Source organism: Muntiacus reevesi, chromosome 1, assembly GCF_963930625.1.
Source record: "Muntiacus reevesi chromosome 1, mMunRee1.1, whole genome shotgun sequence".
Classification (NCBI taxonomy): domain Eukaryota; kingdom Metazoa; phylum Chordata; class Mammalia; order Artiodactyla; family Cervidae; genus Muntiacus; species Muntiacus reevesi.
In genome coordinates this window covers 218747371-218768336 of record NC_089249.1, presented here as the reverse complement: position 1 = coordinate 218768336, position 20966 = coordinate 218747371, and the positions used below count along the sequence as shown (strand labels likewise).

At 38.4% G+C, this 20966-nt stretch overlaps 1 protein-coding gene across 1 annotated transcript; it reads left to right on the top strand.

Annotated features, from left to right (window-relative positions):
- The first annotated feature begins 4789 nt into the window (after positions 1-4789).
- On the top strand, positions 4790-5753 carry LOC136157489 (olfactory receptor 2C3-like). Its single transcript, XM_065919360.1, is given in 2 exon segments — positions 4790-5317; positions 5319-5753. Coding segments are annotated over 2 exon segments (963 nt in total).
- Positions 5754-20966: the final 15213 nt, after the last annotated feature.

The following is a 20966-nucleotide window of genomic DNA, read 5'->3' as shown; positions in this document are numbered from 1 at the left end:
ATAAATAACCTAACTCTACACCTAAAGCAATTAGAGAAGGAAGAAATGAAGAACCCCAGGGTTAGCAGAAGGAAAGAAATCTTAAAAATAAGGGCAGAAATAAATGCAAAAGAAACTAAAGAGACCATAGCAAAAATCAACAAAGCTAAAAGCTGGTTTTTTGAAAAAGTAAACAAAATTGACAAACCATTAGCAAGACTCATTAAGAAACAAAGAGAGAAGAACCAAATTAACAAAATAAGAAATGAAAAGGGTGAGATCATAACAGACAACACTGAAATACAAAGGATCATAAGAGACTACTACCAGCAGCTCTATGCCAATAAAATGGACAACTTGGATGAAATGGACAAATTCTTAGAAAAGTATAACTTTCCAAAACTGAACCAGGAAGAAATAGAAGATCTTAACAGAGCCATCACAAGCAAGGAAATCGAAACTGTAATCAGAAATCTTCCAGCAAACAAAAGCCCAGGACCAGATGGCTTCACAGCTGAATTCTACCAAAAATTTAGAGAAGAGCTAACACCTATCTTACTCAAACTCTTCCAGAAAATTGCAGAAGAAGGTAAACTTCCAAACTCATTCTATGAGGCCACCATCACCCTAATTCCAAAACCAGACAAAGATGCCACAAAAAAAGAAAACTACAGGCCAATATCACTGATGAACATAGATGCAAAAATCCTTAACAAAATTCTAGCAAACAGAATCCAACAACTTATTAAAAAAATCATACACCATGACCAAGTGGGCTTTATCCCAGGAATGCAAGGATTCTTTAATATCCACAAATCAATCAACGTAATACACCACATTAACAAATTGAAAGATAAAAACCATATGATTATCTCAATAGATGCAGAGAAAGCCTTTGACAAAATTCAACACTCATTTATGATTAAAACTCTCCAGAAAGCAGGAATAGAAGGAACATACCTCAACATAATAAAAGCTATATATGACAAACCCACAGCAAGCATCACCCTCAATGGTGAAAAATTGAAAGCATTTCCTCTGAAATCAGGAACAAGACAAGGATGCCCACTCTCACCACTACTATTCAACATAGTGTTGGAAGTTTTGGCCACAGCAATCAGAGCAGAAAAAGACATAAAAGGAATCCAGATAGGAAAAGAAGAAGTGAAACTCTCGCTGTTTGCAGATGACATGATCCTCTACATAGAAAACCCTAAAAATTCTACCAGAAAATTACTAGAGCTAATTAATGAATATAGTAAAGTTGCAGGATACAAAATTAACACACAGAAATCCCTTGCATTCCTATACACTAACAATGAAAAAACAGAAAGAGAAATTAAGGAAACAATACCATTCACCATTGCAACAAAAAGAATAAAATACTTAGGAATAAATCTACCTAAAGAAACAAAAGACCTATACATAGAAAACTATAAAACACTAATGAAAGAAATCAAAGAGGACACAAACAGTTGGAGAAACATACCGTGTTCATGGATTGGAAGAATCAATATTGTCAAAATGGCTATTCTACCCAAAGCAATCTATAGATTCAATGCAATCCCTATCAAGCTACCAACGGTATTTTTCACAGAACTAGAACAAATAATTTCACAATTTGTATGGAAATACAAAAAACCTCGAATAGCCAAAGTAATCTTGAGAAAGAAGAATGGAACTGGAGGAATCAACCTGCCTGACTTCAGACTCTACTGCAAAGCCACAGTCATCAAGACAGTATGGTACTGGCACAAAGACAGAAATATAGATCAATGGAACAGAATAGAAAGCCCAGAGATAAATCCACGAACCTATGGACACCTTATCTTTGACAAAGGAGGCAAGGATATACAATGGAAAAAAGACAATCTCTTTAACAAGTGGTGCTGGGAAAACTGGTCAACCACTTGTAAAAGAATGAAACTAGAACACTTCCTAACACCATACACAAAATCAACTCAAAATGGATTAAAGATCTAAATGTAAGACCAGAAACTATAAAACTCCTAGAGGAGAACATAGGCAAAACACTCTCCGACATAAATCACAGCAAGGTCTTCTCTGACCCACCTCCCAGAATATTGGAAATAAAAGCAAAAATAAACAAATGGGACCTAATGAAACTTAAAAGCTTTTGCACTACAAAGGAAACTATAAGTAAGGTGAAAAGACAGCCCTCAGATTGGGAGAAAATAATAACAAATGAGGAAACAGACAAAGGATTAATCTCAAAAATATACAAGCAACTCCTGAAGCTCAGTTCCAGAAAAATAAACGATCCAATCAAAAAATGGGCCAAAGAACTAAACAGACATTTCTCCAAAGAAGACATACAGATGGCTAACAAACACATGAAAAGATGCTCAACATCACTCATCATCAGAGAAATGAAAATCAAAACCACAATGAGGTACCATTACACGCCAGTCAGGATGGCTGCTATTCAAAAGTCTACAAGCAATAAATGCTGAGAGGGTGTGGAGAAAAGGGAACCCTCTTACACTGTTGGTGGGAATGCAAACTAGTACAGCCACTATGGAAAACAGTGTGGAGATTTCTTAAAAAACTGGAAATAGAACTGCCATATGACCCAGCAATACCACTTCTGGGCATACACACTGAGGAAACCAGATCTGAAAGAGACACGTGCACCCCAATATTCATCACAGCACTGTTTATAATAGCCAGGACATGGAAGCAGCCTAGATGCCCATCAGCAGATGAATGGATAAGGAAGCTGTGGTACATATACACCATGGAATATTATTCAGCCGTTAAAAAGAATTCATTTGAATCAGTTCTAATGAGATGGATGAAACTGGAGCCCATTATACAGAGTGAAGTAAGCCAGAAAGATAAAGAACATTACAGTATACTAACACATATATACGGAATTTAGATAGATGGTAGCAATAACCCTATATGCAAAACAGAAAAAGAGACACAGAAGTACAGAACAGACTTTTGAACTCTGGGGGAGAACGTGAGGGTGGGATGTTTTGAAAGAACAGCATGTATATTATCTATGGTGAAACAGACCACCAGCCCAGGTGGGATGCATGAGTCAAGTGCTCAGGCCTGGTGCACTGGGAGGACCCTGAGGAGTCGGGTGGAGAGGGAGGTGGGAGGGGGGATCGGGATGGGGAATACGTGTAACTATATGGCTGATTCATGTCAATGTATGACAAAACCCACTGAAATGTTGTGAAGTGATTGGCCTCCAACTAATAAAATAATATTTTTTAAAAAATAAATAAATAAATAAATAAAAGACTGAAAAGACAAAATTCATGTTTTTGTTAAGAACAGTCCCAGAACTCTTCAGATACACCTGACGCAGACTGATTGTCTGTTTTCTTCTAAGGGAGCTTCTGACTTCACACACTGTCCCTGATAGGTCCTGTGTTGTTTATTTAACATTTATAAGAGGAAGAGAGAATCTGAGTCACTGGGGCATGACTTTGACAGCTTTAAGTGTTCATTCTTAGAAATACTTTTGTGAGGTTATCACCTATAACCTTCATTTAGCTTCAGTCCTGCCTCCACCATGACTACACACCATTCTAAAAACTGCTTCACAGTTTGCTCATTCAGTGATAATTGATTAAGGGACTTCTGTGTGTCAAACACTGGGTTAGCACTGGGGACCCAAAAATAAAGTAACAGAAAGCCATAACTCCATGAAATGTTTACTCTAACGGATTGAGGTAGGTAATAAACATAATAAATTGGAATAGAATATTTGTTCTATGGTAATAAGTATTATGAATAAAAATAAAACAGGAAAGGGGGAGAAGGGAGCTGAGAGGAAGCTATAATTTTCACTATTAAATAGCACAGTGAGGGAGGCCCTCAGTAAAATATGACTTTTGAGAAACAACCTGAAGGAGGTAAGGAATGTAAGCATGTGGCTGTCTTGGAGGAAAATCACTGCAAGCTTTGCTCCATGAAGATGGGGTGTTCAGCAGGGGAGCAATATGACCATTGCATTTTAATGTAATCTTCGGACTACTATGTTGAGAATAACTTGAAGGGAAGTAATAAGGAAGCAGGAAGACAATTTAGGATATAACATCAAGAGTACAGGTGATAAATGATAACAGCAAGGATCAGGGTAGAAACAACAGAGGTGGCAAGAAGCCATGAGAATCTGGATACATTTAATAATAAAATGAAACATTGCCAATTATTGTGGGATTTGAGAGAAGACAAATGTCCAGATGGATTCCATGTGGCTATTAACTGTGTGGCAAAGGAGCACAGGCTCAACATTGTAACATTTGACTTTATCCTGGAATATCACTGAGTGACAATGTTCAGGTGGACGGCATGGGGACTGAGCCACATATACAAATGTATCTATTACCCCCAAGCTCCCCTCCCATCCAGGCTGCCACACAACATTCAGCAAATTTCAGCACAGGCTCAATTTTAATGCCTGTGCAGTGTTTCATTCCATGAAATACCATACCCAGTGATAACTCCTCACTAAAAACTTAGGTTGATTCCAGATATTGCTTCTGTAAGTAATATTTCAATAACAGCTCATTTCCAAAAACTTTTCATGTGTCCATTTTTCCACAGGCTATGCATATTTCCATGTCATTTAGCATACATTCCAAACTGACCTTCAAGAAGATGATACAAACTTATCCACAATGAAGTTGAATGGATGATTTCAGGAGCAATGACTATGCATCTAGATTTAAAGTTTGCTCACTTATATAATCCCTTTATACCTCACACCCTGTGTCTTCCCACTCACCTGCAAGGCCACCTGTTTGCCTTACCTTTAGCTGTATGTATAATGGAAATAGCCAATGTAAGTTTTCCAGAAGGTTTTATACTGCTGGGCTTCTCCGGAAGACCCTCTCTAGAATCCATCCTTTTTATCTTTGTCTTGGGGATTTATGTGGTGTCTGTCTTGGGTAATGGCATCATCATTGTGGTCTCCTGCATGGATGTGCATCTCCACACTCCTATGTACTTCTTTCTTGTCAACCTTTCCTTCCTGGACATTAGCTTCACCACAAGCATCGTCCCACAGCTCCTGGTCAATCTCTGGGGATCACAGAAAACCATCAGCTATGGAGGGTGTGTGATCCAGTTCTATATCTCCCACTGGTTGGGGGCAACTGAATGTGTCCTTCTGGCTGCCATGTCCTACGATCGCTATGCTGCCATCTGCAGGCCACTCCACTACACTGTCATCATGCATCCAAAGCTTTGCTGCAGCCTGGCTTTTGCCTCGTGGCTTGGGGGTCTGACCACCAGCATGGTAGGTTCCACACTCACCATGCTCCTGCCTCTCCGTGGGAACAATTGCATTGACCACCTTTTCCTGTGAGATGCCCCTCATTATGCAACTGGCTTGTGTGGATACCAGCTTCAATGAAGTAGAGATGTACGTGGCCAGCTTTATCTTTGTTGTCTTGCCTCTGGGTCTCATCCTGGTCTCATACAGCCGTATTGCCTGGGCTGTGTTGAAGATCAGGTCAGCAGAAGGGTGGAGAAAGGCATTCAATACCTGCTCGTCCCATGTGGCAGTGGTGGCTCTGTTTTACGGGAGCATCATTTTCATGTATCTCCAGCCTGCCAAGAGAAACTCTCATGAGCATGGTAAGTTTGTAGCCCTCTTCTACACTGTGGTCACCCCAATGCTGAATCCCCTGATTTACACGCTAAGGAACAAGACTGTGAAGAAGGCTCTTAGGCACGTTGTATTAGAGAACTGTAGTTTTGGAGGGATACATATATTTAAAAACTTGTGAGGAGGAAGCAGATTTAAAGGAATCAAAACTGATTTGGAGTGTCAGGATATTTGGGATATCATTTCTATACACTATTTCTTAAGTTCAAGGTAACTGGCAAACAAATGGATGTACTTACATATTTTTTTCAGGCCAGTGCAAAGAGAACTTATTTTCTGTTTTATTTTTTATTAATAAGTATATTTTTCTAATTATTTGTATAGCTTTGTGTGGGTTATATTCATGCTACTTATGATATTGTAAATTGTTTATGTAGCTACATATGCTAATTGTTAAATGATTTTGTTAATGTTTTAAAGCAATGTCTGTCACTAAGGGTGTCTAATATGTGTGAAATCCTTTACTTTTTTCTCCCCTAATATTTGTAATGACTAAGTGAGGTAGATATTATTGACCTCACAAAGGTTAGATAATTACAAAGTTATCAAGATTTTATTCTGAGATGTAAGTCTATTCTTTGTATCCATGGATATATATGCTATTTTGGCTATAGTCTCTTGTGATGTAATAAGAAATATATACATTTTTTTTTTTTTTGTCCTGACTTCTGGCACTGAGCTTCTAGGACCCTTGAAATTTTCTGAGTGATATGGATGAGAAGGTATCTTTTATTTTCATAACAAGCACATTTCAACATACCTAAGTTTATGCCAATGAATTAACTCAAAGAAGAGTCTCTAGATAGCTTTCAGAGGTGCCTGGATACCAGGGGAACTGACCCTGTGGTTAGAAGTTTATAACTTTCAGTCCCAGCCCAAAGTCTGGGAAGGAGTTACTGGAAATTAAATCATTAATGGCCAATAACTTAATGAACCATGCCTATGCAATGAACCTCCACAAAAACTTTAAACAACAGTGTTTGGAGACTTCCAGTTGGTGACTGCATCTATGTGACAAGAAGGTAGGGTGCCCTAAACTCTACCAAGACAGAAGTTCCTGTTCTCAAGACCTTTCCAAACTTCATCCCATGTATCTTTTCTTTTATATTATTTGTAATAAACTAGTACACTAAAGTGTTTCCCTAAGTTATGAGAGCCATTCTTGCAAATCACTAAATCTAAAGAAGGGGTTATGGCAACTCTATAGTTAGTTGGTCATAGACATGGGTGGCAACCTGGAGCTTGCAACTGCCTTCTAAACTGGGGGTGGTCTTGTGGAGGACTTTGTTCTTAAATTGGCAGGATCTGGTACTAGATTTAGATAGTTACTGTCAGAGTTAAATTGAATTATAGGGTGCCCAGTTGGTGTTTGGAGAGTTAGAATATTGGTTATTGTTGTGAAAAAAATCTCACACATTCGGTGTCAGAAAAGATGTGAGCAAAATACAATTCATGCACTTTCAGGAGGAGGAAACTAAAGAGGCAAATGCCTCAAAAGTAGAACTTTGAGTTGAATTTTCAGGAAATTGGAGATTTCATCAATAACATACTGCACAGATACATCTGTAACTATAGGAAGATCAGTTTCCCTATTCAAGTCTACATATTCTGTCTACAGGATATGTAAAGATATTTTTATTCACTGAGTACTATTCATAAGTCCAAGAATGATTTCTGGAAGTTATGAAAACTAGCACACAAAGTTGCACTTAAAAAAGTGAATTAAGTTCAAGAGCAATCACTGGACTTGTTGATTTAAAACTCAAGATCATGTTGTAAAGTTAATAATATTTACATTTTTGAGATGGGAAAATTCTGATCAAAGAAAAATATTTGATCATAAAGAAAAAAATAGCATGTTTTTCTTTCAAACATATTAAGTGGGTGTACCACAAACTCATTTACTTTCAGCAATATTTTGAAAGGTTTTTCTGGACTTTTTTTTGGCCAAAACCCTGTCTCTAGAAATTTTGCTCCCACTTTTTGAATTCAACACCTCCCTAAATGTCACAAATTGACTCTCAGACTGCTCATTTGAATAATACCAACAGATAATGGTAGATTTGGATCTTGGATAAAGTAAAAGTACATAGAGTATTGAGACTGATAACTTATCAACACTATCAACTATTAATTACTTAGTTTATTTCTTTTTTAAACTTTTTTATTGGGATATAGTTGCCTTACAATGCTGTGTTTGTTTCTTGAAGTAAAGCTACGACAAACCTAGAGAGCGTATAAAAAGCAAAGGCGTCACTTTGTGGACAAAGGTCTGAGCTTAAACAAAGGTCTAGGCTATGGTTTTTTCAGTAGTCATGTATGGATGTTAGAGTAGGACCATAAAGAAGACTAAGCACCGAAGAACTGATGCTTTTGAACTGGTGTTGGGGAAAACTCTTGAGATTTCCTTGGACAACACGGAGATCAAACCCCTTCATTCTAAAGGAAATCAACCCTGAATATTCATTGAAAGGACTGATGCTGCCACTGAAGCTCCAATACTTTGATCACCTGATGCAAAGAGTTGGCTCATTGGAAAAGACCCTGATGCTGGGAAAGACTGAAGGTAAAAAGAGAAGAGGGTGGTAGAGGATGAGATGGTTAGATAGCATCACTGACTCAATGGAAATGAATCTGAGCAAAAACTGGGAGACAGTGAAGGACAGGGAAGTCTGCCATGCTGCAGACCACAGGGTCCCAAAGAATTGGACTTGACTTAGGGACTGAACAAAAACAACAATCTCCTAAAGAACCATCTTAACTTAGAGTAGAATTCAATTTCCTTTTATGTTTAGAGAAAAGGTGAGGCAGGAGGGTTCAAGATTAAAGGGTCTTGCAACTACCTAGCACTCAAGGGAAGCATAACTTTACTTTGTTTTTCAGTTCGCTCACATAGAGTAGATCACAAGGCTCCAGTGGAACTTTAAATTAATAACAGTCATTTTATTTTACCATTCTTATCTCTACTTGCTTGCAAGGTTTCTAGACTGAAAGAGAACTACAATAAGGAACAGCCATAACTAATCTGGGACTGCAGGACAGGAAATTTCTTAAGGGAACTTAATGAGTTATTTGGGCACAAGAAACATTTTTCTGGGCTTCCCAGGTGGTGCAGTGGTAAAGAATCCACCTGCCAATGCAGAAGACACTGGTTTGATCCCTGGGTCGGGAAGATCCCCTGGAAGAGGGCACAGCACCCCACTGCAGTATTCTTACCTGGAGAATCCCATGGACGGAATAAACCTGGGGGTCTACAGTCCATAAGGTCACAAAGAGTCAGCCATGACAGAGCCACTTAGCACAGCACAGCAGTTTAAATCTGTAACTCTTGACACGCAGTGCCAAAGTGCTAAAGTAATAGAATACATAGGCTAAAGAATGAGGGAGGCAGTTTCAACATGGTGTTGTTTGACAATGAAGACATCCTTCTCAGAACCTAAAGAAATTCATTTGAAGTGTGATTTGTGGCTCATGATGAAGTTAAGAACTGAAAGGACACCAGTGATTCTACACAATTTCTGACCCCACATCCAGTAGAAGTAATGCAAACTCACCAACAGAGCCATCCTGAAGGAGTGAAGCCTGAGGGATAGTAAGGGAGGGTCTTCCTAAACAGTGTAAATTTTTATCCTATTTATATTATAAGTCCTTAAGACATAGTGAAAGGGGGAAAGATGTTTGTGTGACCTATTGGAAACCCAGTTCAGTTCAGCTCAGTTCAGTCACTCAGTCATGTCCAACTCTTTGCGACCCCATGGGCTGTAGCACGCAAGGCTTCCCTGTCCGTCACCAACTCCCGGAGCTTACTCAAACTCATGTACGTCAAGTCAGTGATGCCACCCAACCATCTCATCCTCTGTCGCCCTCTTCTCTTCCCGCTTCAATCTTCCCCAGCATTAGGGTCTTTTCAAATGAGTTGGTTCTTCGCATCAGATGGCCAAATTATTGGAGTTTCAGCTTCAGCGTCAGTCCTTCCAATGAATATTCAGGACTGATTCCCTTTAGGATTGACTCGTTGAATCTCCTTGCAGTCCAAGGGATTCTCAAGAGTCTTCTCCAACACCACAGTTCAAAAGCATTAATTCTTTAGCACTCAGCCTTCTTTATAGTCCAACTCTCACATCCATACATGACTACTGGAAAAACCATAGCTTTCAGTAGATGGACCTTTGTTGACAAAGTAATGTCTCTGCTTTTTAATATGCTGTCTAGGTTGGTCATAGCTTTTCTTCCAAGGGGCAAGTGTCTTTTAATTTCATGGCTGCAGTCACCATCTGCAGTGACTTTGGAGTCCCAAAAAGTAAAGTCTGTCACTGTTTCCATTGTTTCCCCATCTACTTGCCATGAAGTGATGGGACCTGATGCTTATGATATTCATTTTTTGAAAGTTGAGTTTTAAGCCAACTTTTTCACTCTCCTCTTTCACTTTCATCAAGAGGCTCTTTAGTTCTTCACTTTCTGCCATTAGGCTGGTATCATCTGCATATCTGAGGTTATTGATATTTCTCCCAGCAATCTTGATTACAGCTTGTGCTTCATCCAGCCCAGCATTTCACATGAAGTACTCTGCATAGAAGTTATATAAGCAGGATGACAATATACAGCCTTGATGTACTCCTTCCCTTATTTGGAACCAGTCTGTTGTTCCATGTCCAGTTCTAACTGTTCTTCCTGATGTGCATACAGATTTCTCAAGAGGCAAGTCAGGTGGTCTAGTATTCCCATCTCTTGAAGAATTTTCCACAGTTTATTGTGATCCACACAGTCAAAGGCTTTGGCATCGTCAATAAAGCAGAAATAGATGTTTTTCTGGAACTCTCTTGCTTTTTCAATGATCCAGCAGATGTTGGCAATTTGATCTCTGGTTCCTCTGCGTCTTCTAAAACCAGCTTGAACATTGGGTAGTTCACGGTTCACATGCTGTTGAAGCCTGGAAACTAGCCACCTACTTTTTTGTATTGTGCATCTTTTTGCCCAATACATTAGAATCTTTGAATCTCCATGATTACTCCTGTCACTCTTGCCCCTTTTTGCAGCAAGCTTTTGAACACAGGTTTTGATGCTCTCTCACCCAAGCAAACCGAATCTGAGTCACCTCAGGCCCCTTTGTATACTCCGAGACTTTCCCTCAGGGTCTCCTCACATGCTTAATTCAAGCATGCACAGTCTGGAAATGAAGCCACACCTCCCACAGGGATTGAAGTCAATGGGATGACTTCCCTTCCTTCCATCAGAAACTGATCTGAGATGCATTTCTGTGTGGGTGTTTTCCCACAACCATCAGTTCTCTGACACATGTTGGATAACCTTAGAATTTGACAGTACTTACCTGAAAATAGCATCAGATATCCAGTTTAAAGACTCAGTCCCACAAGACTGTACCTGACTTCAGACCCCAATCACAAGTCTAGCTTGTCAGCTCTGCTTCTAAATAGGGACTTCCCCAGTGGCTCAGATAGTAAAGAATCTGCCTGCAATGCAGGAGAACAAGGTTCAATCCCTGGGTCAGAAATCTCCCCTGGAGAAGAGAATGGCTACCCACTCCAGTGTTCTTGCCTGGAGAAGTCCATGGACAGAGAAGCCTGATGGGCTACAGTTCTTGAGATTGCCTTAATCACAAGTCTAGCTTGTCACCTGTGCTTCTAATTAACTCAGCTATAAATTGAAGGTTTCCATGACTCCCTCCTCAGGTTTGATTAATTTGTTAGAATGGCTTACAGAATTCAAGAACATTTTTCTCACTAAATTAATTATTCACTCATTCCAAAGAATATTAAAGATTACAAATAAATACCCAGATAAAGAGATATATAGGGTGGTGTCCAGGTGAACCTTAAACACGGGAGCTTCTATCCCCATGTATTTTGAAGTGTTCAACTCTCATGACATGAAGATGTTTTCTTGTTCACCAACGTGGAAACCCCCTACAGCCTGCATTTCTGAGTTTTTATTGAGGCTTCATAACATAGACATGGTTGACTTAATCATTGACCTTTAGTGAATGATTCACCCTCCATCCCCTCTCTTCCTTTCTGAGGTTAGGGAGTTGGGTGTATGGCGGAAGGGGCAGGACTGAATGTTTCAACACTATAACCACCTTGTTGATTCCGCTGGGAACCAGCCCATCTGCTGGTTATCTAGTGCATGTTAAGTCGACCCAATAGACCATAATCCGCCAAGCTGCTCTTTCCAGGGATTCTCCAGGCAAGAATACTGAAGTAGGTCTCCATGCCCTTCTTCAGGAGATCTTCTGATCCAGGGACTGAATCCGTGTCTGTCTCCTGCATTGACATATGAGTGCTTTACAACTAGCGCCACCTGAGAAGCCCTAGTGGTTACCTAGAGACTTTCCAAAAGTCACCCCATTAACACAAACTCAAGTATAGTTGAAAGGGATTTTTATCATTTGTAAATGATAGCCACTTCTTTTTGCTCTAAAAGCATTCCAGAAACTGAGGACAAAAATTAAATATTATAACAAATGATGTCCTTATCAGTCTAGTCATCTAAGAAATTATAATATATATATACAATATCATACAGCTCCCATATCTCTGCTAGATGGAGCACTGATACCCATGCTCATGGTCAAAGTCTCCTCTCCCCTTGTCCTGCTCTACCGTTATCTGACATTATAAACCATATGCACTGGGCATAGCGTTTGCCCTGGGGACACCCAGACTAAAGTGAAAGTAATTTCTTCAAGCTCAGCACACTCCACTTCATCTTTCAGCTTGGGATGGGATAGTGTGTGAAGTGGTGGGAGCCAGATGGTATCAAAAATATGATTAAAAACTGTAAACACACTCAGCAGGCAACCTCCTTGGTCCAAGACTGTAATGCAAGATATGAGAAAACAACCCAGAAAAGAGCAAGCTCAGGACTTCCTAGCAAGTTCTTTCACTAAACATTTCATAGATATATTTTCACATCAATATGTACTATATATATATATGTATGTATGTATTCTGAAATTTTAATTACCATGAGCATTTTCCTCATCTTCATTATTACATATAAAATTAAAATAAATTCATATGTATTGAAATTCTTGCAAACTTGACTACTAGTTATAGAAGATGGATCTTAGAATTCTGAAGCAAATAATGTTCACATATTCATATTTTATGGAAATATACATTTTGAAATTGTTAAGAAACTATAAATTTATATTCTTGCCAATAGCATGTGGAAAGGTATATAGTCTCACAATTTCACTAACTTTGGATTCTGTAGATCATTTTAGTCTTTGCTTGTCAGTTATCTGATCACTAGTGAGTTTTAACACCTTTTGAAATGTTTTGGATACTATATGCTTTCTGTGCTAAATTGTCTTCCCCCTTTTTTCATTGTTGTTCTTGCTGTTTCACATTTTCTTATTGCTTTAAAGGAGTAGTTTGTATATGAATCTATTTCCCTTCACTATTAGAAGTGTTAAATAATTTTTCCAGTAGGATGTTTATTCTTTTAACATGATTTTTTTTTGTTTCCTTCGTAGTACAAAAGCTTTAAATTTTGTGTATTAAATTCCATCAACTATATAATTATAACTCCTTATAGTCCTTATTTCATTCAACAAAATGAAACATTATTTTAACTTATTTTTTATATGCAACCTGTTTTGTGTGCTGGAGATGCAAGAACAAAGAAACGATGTCACCCTTTCACAGATACACAAGCTTATTAAATAAGCAAGCCTATAGAGAATGTAGGTTAAGTCAAGACAGGACCAACAGTCAATAGGATGAGAGTGGAGAAGGTGACAGGAGGTCTAGAGTTGCCATTTTAGCTCTTCATAATGAAACAGGGGAAGGAGACACAAAACATGAGTGCGAAGGGCATTTCATGGAAAAAGAGCAACCAGTGCAAAGGCTTTAGAGGAGAAACAATTTCAGATGGAAAATTGTCAGGTGTGGCTGAAAGGGAGTGAGGAAAAGTGTGAAAGGAATTTAAACCTGAGAGATCCTCAAGATCCAGGTGATGAGGGGTCTTCCAGACCCCAGGCAAACGTTGATTTTTTTTTTTCATTTATTTTTATTAGTTGGAGGCTAATTACTTTACAATATTGTAGTGGGTTTTGTCATACATTGACATGAATCAGCCATGGATTTTCATGTATTCCCCATCCCGATCCCCCCTCCCACCTCCCTCTCTACCCGATCCCTCTGGGTCTTCCCAGTGCACCAGCCCCGAGCACTTGTCTCATGCATCCAACCTGGGCTGGTGATCTGTTTCACCATAGATAGGCCAGGGTGGGATGTTTCGAGAGAACAGCATCAAACATTGACTTTTATGTTTTCAGACTATCTTAGTAAGTGGGAGGAAATTATTTTATGCCTTGATGCCTGAAATATGCTTAGAAATGGTCCTTCAAACACAAAATTTATTTTGTGTTTAATAGAGTTCTATTTTATGCTTATCTTTTCAATCCCTTCTACAATGTCTGTGTGTGTGTGTGTGTGTGTGCGCGCGCATAATAGAACAAAATTATATTTAATATATTCCAAATGTTTATTCAATGGCCCCTCCACAGTTTATTTCAATTAGCTATATTTCTACTATTATCCTGAAATTATACATTTTTCAAAAACTACATTTCTTATGTATATAAGTTTATTTGGGGAATATCAATTCTGTTCTTTTAATATTTATTTATGCATGATGCACCCATGGTGGCTCAAACAGTAAAGAATCTGTCTGTGATGCAGGAAATATAGGTTCAAACCCTGGGTCAGAAAGATCCCCTGGAGAAGGAAATGGCTACCCACTCCAGTATTTTTGCCTGGGAAATCCCGTGGACAGAGGAGCCTGGCAGGTTACAGTCCCTGGGGTCACAAAGAGTTGGACATGACTGAGCAATTAACACTTTCACTTTCACAGCACACTTTCAATAACTGGATTAATAGAATATTTTCTTAGCTAGTAGAGCAAGGAATATATCACTATTCTTTCTATTCTTCAAATTCAAAAATTTCATAGCTGTTCCTATACTTACTTTATCTTAAATGTCACAATAAGCCCATTCCTGCTACTCAAAAACAGTATCTTATTGGGACTCTAGTAGTGAGCTAGAGTTTAAATTATTGTCAGAAGAACTCACATTTTTATAGGACCAAGACCTCTATGTAGATAATAAGGAAAGGACATGAAGCACAGGGTTTTGGTATCTGGTATGAGGTCAGGTCATACTTGCTATAGGACCTGGTTCTTTACTTAGTGACTATGTGACCTTACTCAATTAACTCTCCTCTCTGAGCCTCATTCTCTTCATCTGTAAAACTGTGTAATAGCACCAACCACATATGCTTGTTGTGGAGCCATATGTAGTGAGAGGCTGAAAAATAACATAGTGATAAACATATAAAAACTCAACAAACAGTAGTGTTTGTTTCTTTTTATGCACATAATTGTTTTATTTCTTCATAAAATTTTCTAATTTTTTTTACTAGTATTTACACTAGATGTACTGCTATAACTAATACCAATATAGTGACTCAAAGGATACAGAGTTTATACAGGTGCATCTCTTCTGTAGGTGGTTGACAACCATCAGAAAGAGAAAACAGAATGGTCAAAGTTGATTTTGAGGTTTCTAACCTAAGAAACTAGTAGAATAGAATTGTCATCAAGTGAGATGGGGATACTGAAGCTAGATAAGGTCTGGTGGAAAACAGGGTTCATTTTCGAAAACATTAAGTTCAGAAGGTGTATTAGCCATCTGTATTTAAATTTGAACTAATATTACATGTAGAATAGCTTAAACAACAATAACTTAGTTTCTCACAGGTCAGACACTGGACCTGTGAGACAGATCAGTCTTACACCAAGGTGTCATCAGGTTAATTGCTGGTAAGGACTCTCTTCCTGGTTGGCAGATTGCCTTGGTCTTACTGTGTGTTCACATGGCCTTTCCCCTCTGCATACTGGGGGATAGAAACAGGGGGAAAGAGATGCAGATCTGGTATTTTCCACTTTCTTATAAGGACACATATCCTATGGGATTAGGATGCCACACATGAGCTCCCTCATATAAACTTAATTATTCCTTAAGGGCCTCATATCCAAATACAATCACAATAGGGGTAACAGCCTCAACATATGAATGTTGGTGGGGGAAATGAGTCATTCCATAACACCCTTTAAATCAACATACAACACAGACAATGAGTTGTTTGAGTCTGAAGTGTGGGGTTGAGTTGCTGGCCAGTGATACAGTTCAAAGAGTCTTTAGGATTTAGTTAATATTTGAATCCATTAGACTATATCAGGTCACTAAGGGAATATGTGAGATAGGAAATAAATATTTATGAGTGCAAATCTCTCCACCATTTAGCCACATGACCTTGAGCAAGTCATTTGCCCATTCAAAGCTTCAGTTGCCTCACCTTTAAAATGAGGTTCATAATAGCTCTTTGCAGAATTAAATTAAGAGTAACTTGCACTCAAAAATAAGATAAAATATTTATTGGTAAAAATGACCCATATTAGATTGTAAGGCAGTAGACTGTGTCTAGCACATATTTCACTGCATACATTGCTTGGTTGTTTCCCATTCACAATAGCATCAAAATAGTAATACACTTAAGAATAAACTTAAACAAGGAGGTAAAATATATGTATATTCAAAACTATAAGAATTTGAGGAAAGAAATGAAATAACACAAATAAATGGAAAGAGCCCACATTCATGGATCAGAAGAACTAATCTTGGTAAAATGTCCATACTACCCAAAGTCATCTGTAGTTTCACAGCAATCTCAATCAAAATACAATGGCACTTTTTACACACACACACACACACACACACACACACACAAGCACACACACACAAATTTTAATCACAATATTTGGATGGAACTTTAAAAGATTCCAAATAACCAAAGCAATCTTGAGGAAAATAAACAAAACTGGAAGTCTCATAATTCCTGATCTCAAACTGTAATACAAAACTATGGCTTCCCTGGTGGCTCAATGCTAAGCAATCAGCCTGCCTAATGCAGGAGACACAGGAAACCCGGGTTCAATCCCTGGGTCAGGAAGATTCCCTGAAGAAGGAAATGGCATCCCACACCAGTCTTCTCTCCTGGAAAACCCCATGGACAGAAGAGCCTGGAAAGCTAAGGTCCATGGGGCCACAAATGGTCAGACATGACTTAGCCACTGAAAAACAACAGCATAGTAAATATAATAGTGTGAAAGCATGAAAGTGTTAGTCACTCAGTCGTGTCCGACTCTGCAACTCCATGGGCTGTAGCCTGCCAGGCTCCTCTGTCCATGTAATTCTCCAGGTAAGAATACTGGAGTGGGTTGCCATGGCCTTCTCCAGGGGATCTTCCTGACCCTGGGACTGACCCCGGGTATCCTGCATTGCAGGCAGATTCTCATACATTACACCACCAAGGAAGTCCCCAAAACAAGTTCTAATCACAAAGTTACCATATGATCTATTAATTTCACTCCTAGACATGCACCAAAATAATTGAAAACAGATGTTCAAACAATATTTGTAGAGAAATGTCATTAGCAGCTCTATTCACAATAGCAAAAAGTGAAAATGATACAAATGTCCATCAACAAATAAACCAATGTGCCTAGCAACTCAGTCTTGTCCGACTCTTTGCCACCTTATGGATTGTAACCCACCAGGTTCCTCTATTCATGAGGATTCTCCAGGCAAGAATACTTAAGTGGGTTGTCATGCCCTCCTTCAGAGGATCTTCCCAACCCAGGGATCAAGCCCAGGACTCCCACATTGCAGGCAGATTCTTTACCAGCTGAGCCACCAGGGAAGCCCAGGAATACTGGAATGGGTAGCCTATCCCTTCTCCATGGGATCTTCCCAACCCAGGAATCAAACCAGGGTCTCCTGCATTGCAGGTGGATTCCAATGGACATCAACAAATAACTAGGTAAACATAATGTGGCAAAGTCATACAATAGAATATGACTCAACTATAAAAGTAAATAAAATAATGATACACACTACAACATGGAAAAACCTGAGAACATGCTAAGTGAAAGAAGTCAAACATAAAAAGCCACATACATTATGATTTCATTTACATGGAATATCCAAAGTAGGCAAACTCATAAAGACAGAAAGTAGATTTCTCCAAAGACTAGGAAAAGAAAAAAAAAAGGAAAGTGACTGCTAAAAAGGGATTTGATGGGGTTAATAAGAAAGTTCTGGAACTAGATGTGAGTGATGGTTGTACTATTTTGTAAATGCACAATTCCACTGATCTGTACATTATTAAATGGTTACACTAGCAAATTTATGTTACATGTATTTTACTACAGTAAAAATAACCTTGTTCTATCAAGAAAAATATTAGTCCATCACTGTTTTATACTCCAATAATAGAATAATTGAATTTTGAAAAAATATCTGTAGCACAATTACTGAAGTTACTGTAGTGAGCAAATATTTCATGTTCTTCTTCACGAGATATGGACATCATTGCATAAATGCATAGACAATCAATATTTGGTAGTATAAAAACCTAAAATAACACTGAAATAGCATTCAAACTGACACGTCTGTACACATATGAACAATTCTATGTGTATAGAAAGTCTAGTAGAATTGTAATTATTCAATAGGGAAGAAAATCCCCAAAGCTTTTTCTCCTCCAACTTCACTCCCCTGATATAATCACACTCTGTCTCCTTCCTGAATGCTCCAGGGGATAAAATGAATGTCTTGTAATTTTATTAGTTTTATGACACACTTGATCTCTGGGGACTGCCATATATTTCTCACTCTGAAAATTCTGTGAATCATTCTCACTTCTTTTGCTTACACCTTTCTTAGGAAAAAATAAGTTTTTCTCTCTAATTTAAATCTATTCTAATTTTAAAACTTAAGGCTGCCCTCACATATGCATTTGAAGAGAATCTAGCACACCTACCACCACTGACTTAGAGATTTCCAGCAATTTTAGAGCATCAAAATACCTTGCTGACTCTCCTACTTTTTAAAGCCATATGTATTGAATTAATGGATCTTATTAATTATTGAAATAAAATACTACTTGGTATACAATATTTGCACCCTGCATAGAGAGAGAGGATACTGCTAGTTTACCATCAGTAAGTGATATTCTCAGATTTATTTGTTATTGATGATATTTAAAATAAACTGGAATCATACAGTTTCTGGTAATTCTAATTAAGTTTGAGAGCACTGCACCATGTCGATTTGCTCTTTTTGGGGTCTTGGGGATATTAGCAGGTTGGATAAATTCAGGGGTAGAATCTGTGATGACATAATTGACTCACAAAATTTGAACTCATTCCTGTAACTCTCACCATGCTACCTTTCTTTATCATAACGCCACAGAACTTGGGGCTGGGTCACATTTTCAAGAATGCTTTTTTTTGTGTGTGGTGCTTTGGTGAATCATTGAATGAGCAAAACTCTTCCTTTACTGAGGTTTTTTTTTTTTTTTTTTTTTTTTCTTGTACTAAGTATCTGATTGCTTGAGTATAGCTCCAGTACTTGCACTGAGCAACCCCTGGACTTTGAGTAAGCCACTGATCATTTCTATAGTGAAAGTGAAAGTCACTCAGTCATGTCCGACTCTTTGTGATCCCATGGACTCTACAGTCCATGGAATCCTCCAGGCTGGCAGCTCAGCTGGTAAAGAATCCACCTGCAATGCAGGAGACCCCAGTTTGATTCCTGGGTTGGGAAGATCCCTTGGAGAAGGGAATGGATACCCACTCCAGCATTCTGGCCTGGAGAATTCCATGGACTATATAGTCCATGGGGTTGCAAAGAGTTGGACATGACTAAGTGACTTTCACTTCACTGATCATTTCCAGAAATGAATCAAATTATCACTAAGATCTCCATTTTCTCAAAAATTCTACCAAACTATTACTTCATGACTATGAACTTCTGATCCCCATCTTTTGGTGACAGTCACACATTTTCTCCATATGTGTGCTAATAAAATTTTCATATCTCCAGTAGGGATACTTAAGCCCATGAGAGACAATGCAATCTTCAGTTTAGCCTTTTACTTTTCTATGTACTCATCAATTCATCTGAGGTGACTCTGTGTATGGGGCAATTACTTTATTGTGTCATGAATCAGTTGCACAGCACTATCCCCATTCACCTCTCCTCTCCAACATCCACATTATGAAACTACTCTTTATGCTTACTAAATTTGTAGGGGTTCTGAATCCTCTTCCTGGTGGGTTTGGAGCAGCTCAGTGCTGCTCTGGTGTACTGTATGTTAAGCAGATGATTTTCTCAGCATTCTAGCTCAGTAAAGTCCAAACCAGTACAAGTTCTGTGCCTGAATTTTGGGAAAGGCATGAAGCTCCCTGAACCCCATTTCTCCAAATGCATGGGGAAATTCGACATGTATTATAAAACACTGTAAACATACATGTGTACAATTTATTTTGCTTGGTCAACTTCCAGTTATAGAGATGAAAAGTTTCCCTCTCTGGAATTTTAAAAGCGTTGATAGTTGAGTTTATAGCTGCTCAGATCCTCACACTTGAATGAACTCTAATTATAATGCATTTATTTTTCCTTTCAAAAACCAGAGAAGAAAAATTTCATGTGTTTGTAAGCAAAGGTTCCAGAACTTTTCAGAGATACCTGAAGCAGAGTGTTTCCTGTTTCCCTTTAAGAGGGCTTCTGACTTCACACATTGTCCGTGCTTGGTTCTGGTTTTATTCAACATTTATAAGAGGAAGACATAGTCTGGGTCAGCTATGCATGACTTTGACAGCTTTAAGTGTTCCCTCTTTGCAGCATTGTTTGAGGTTACACTGCATGTCCCTCAACTATACCTTTATTTTGCCTTAGTTCTTCTTTCATCATGCTCACACATCATTTTAACAAAACTGCTTCACAATTCACTGATTTGATGACTGTCAAGTAAGGAACTTTTGTGTTTCAGACACTGAGTTAGCACTGGGAACTCAAAAATAAAGTAACAGAAAGCCCTATGTCCATGACATTTGTACTGTAATGGAGTGAGGCAGGTAATAGGCACAACAAATTAGAACAGAATATTTGTTCTATGAAGATAAGTACTATGACAAAAAATAAAGCAGGAAAGGGGGATAAGAGAGATGGGATAGAGCTGTTCTTTTCATTAAATAACACAGTGAGGGAAACCTTCAGTAAAAGATGGTTTTTTAAAAACAACCTTAAGGAGGTGAGGAATAAGAGCATGTGGCTACCCTTGGAGGAAAACCACTGCAAGCCTTTTTCTATGATAAGAAGGGTGTTGAGCTGTGGAGCAATTATGACCATATTACATTTTAACATAATCTTCTTGATATCATGTTGAGCATACTTTGAAAG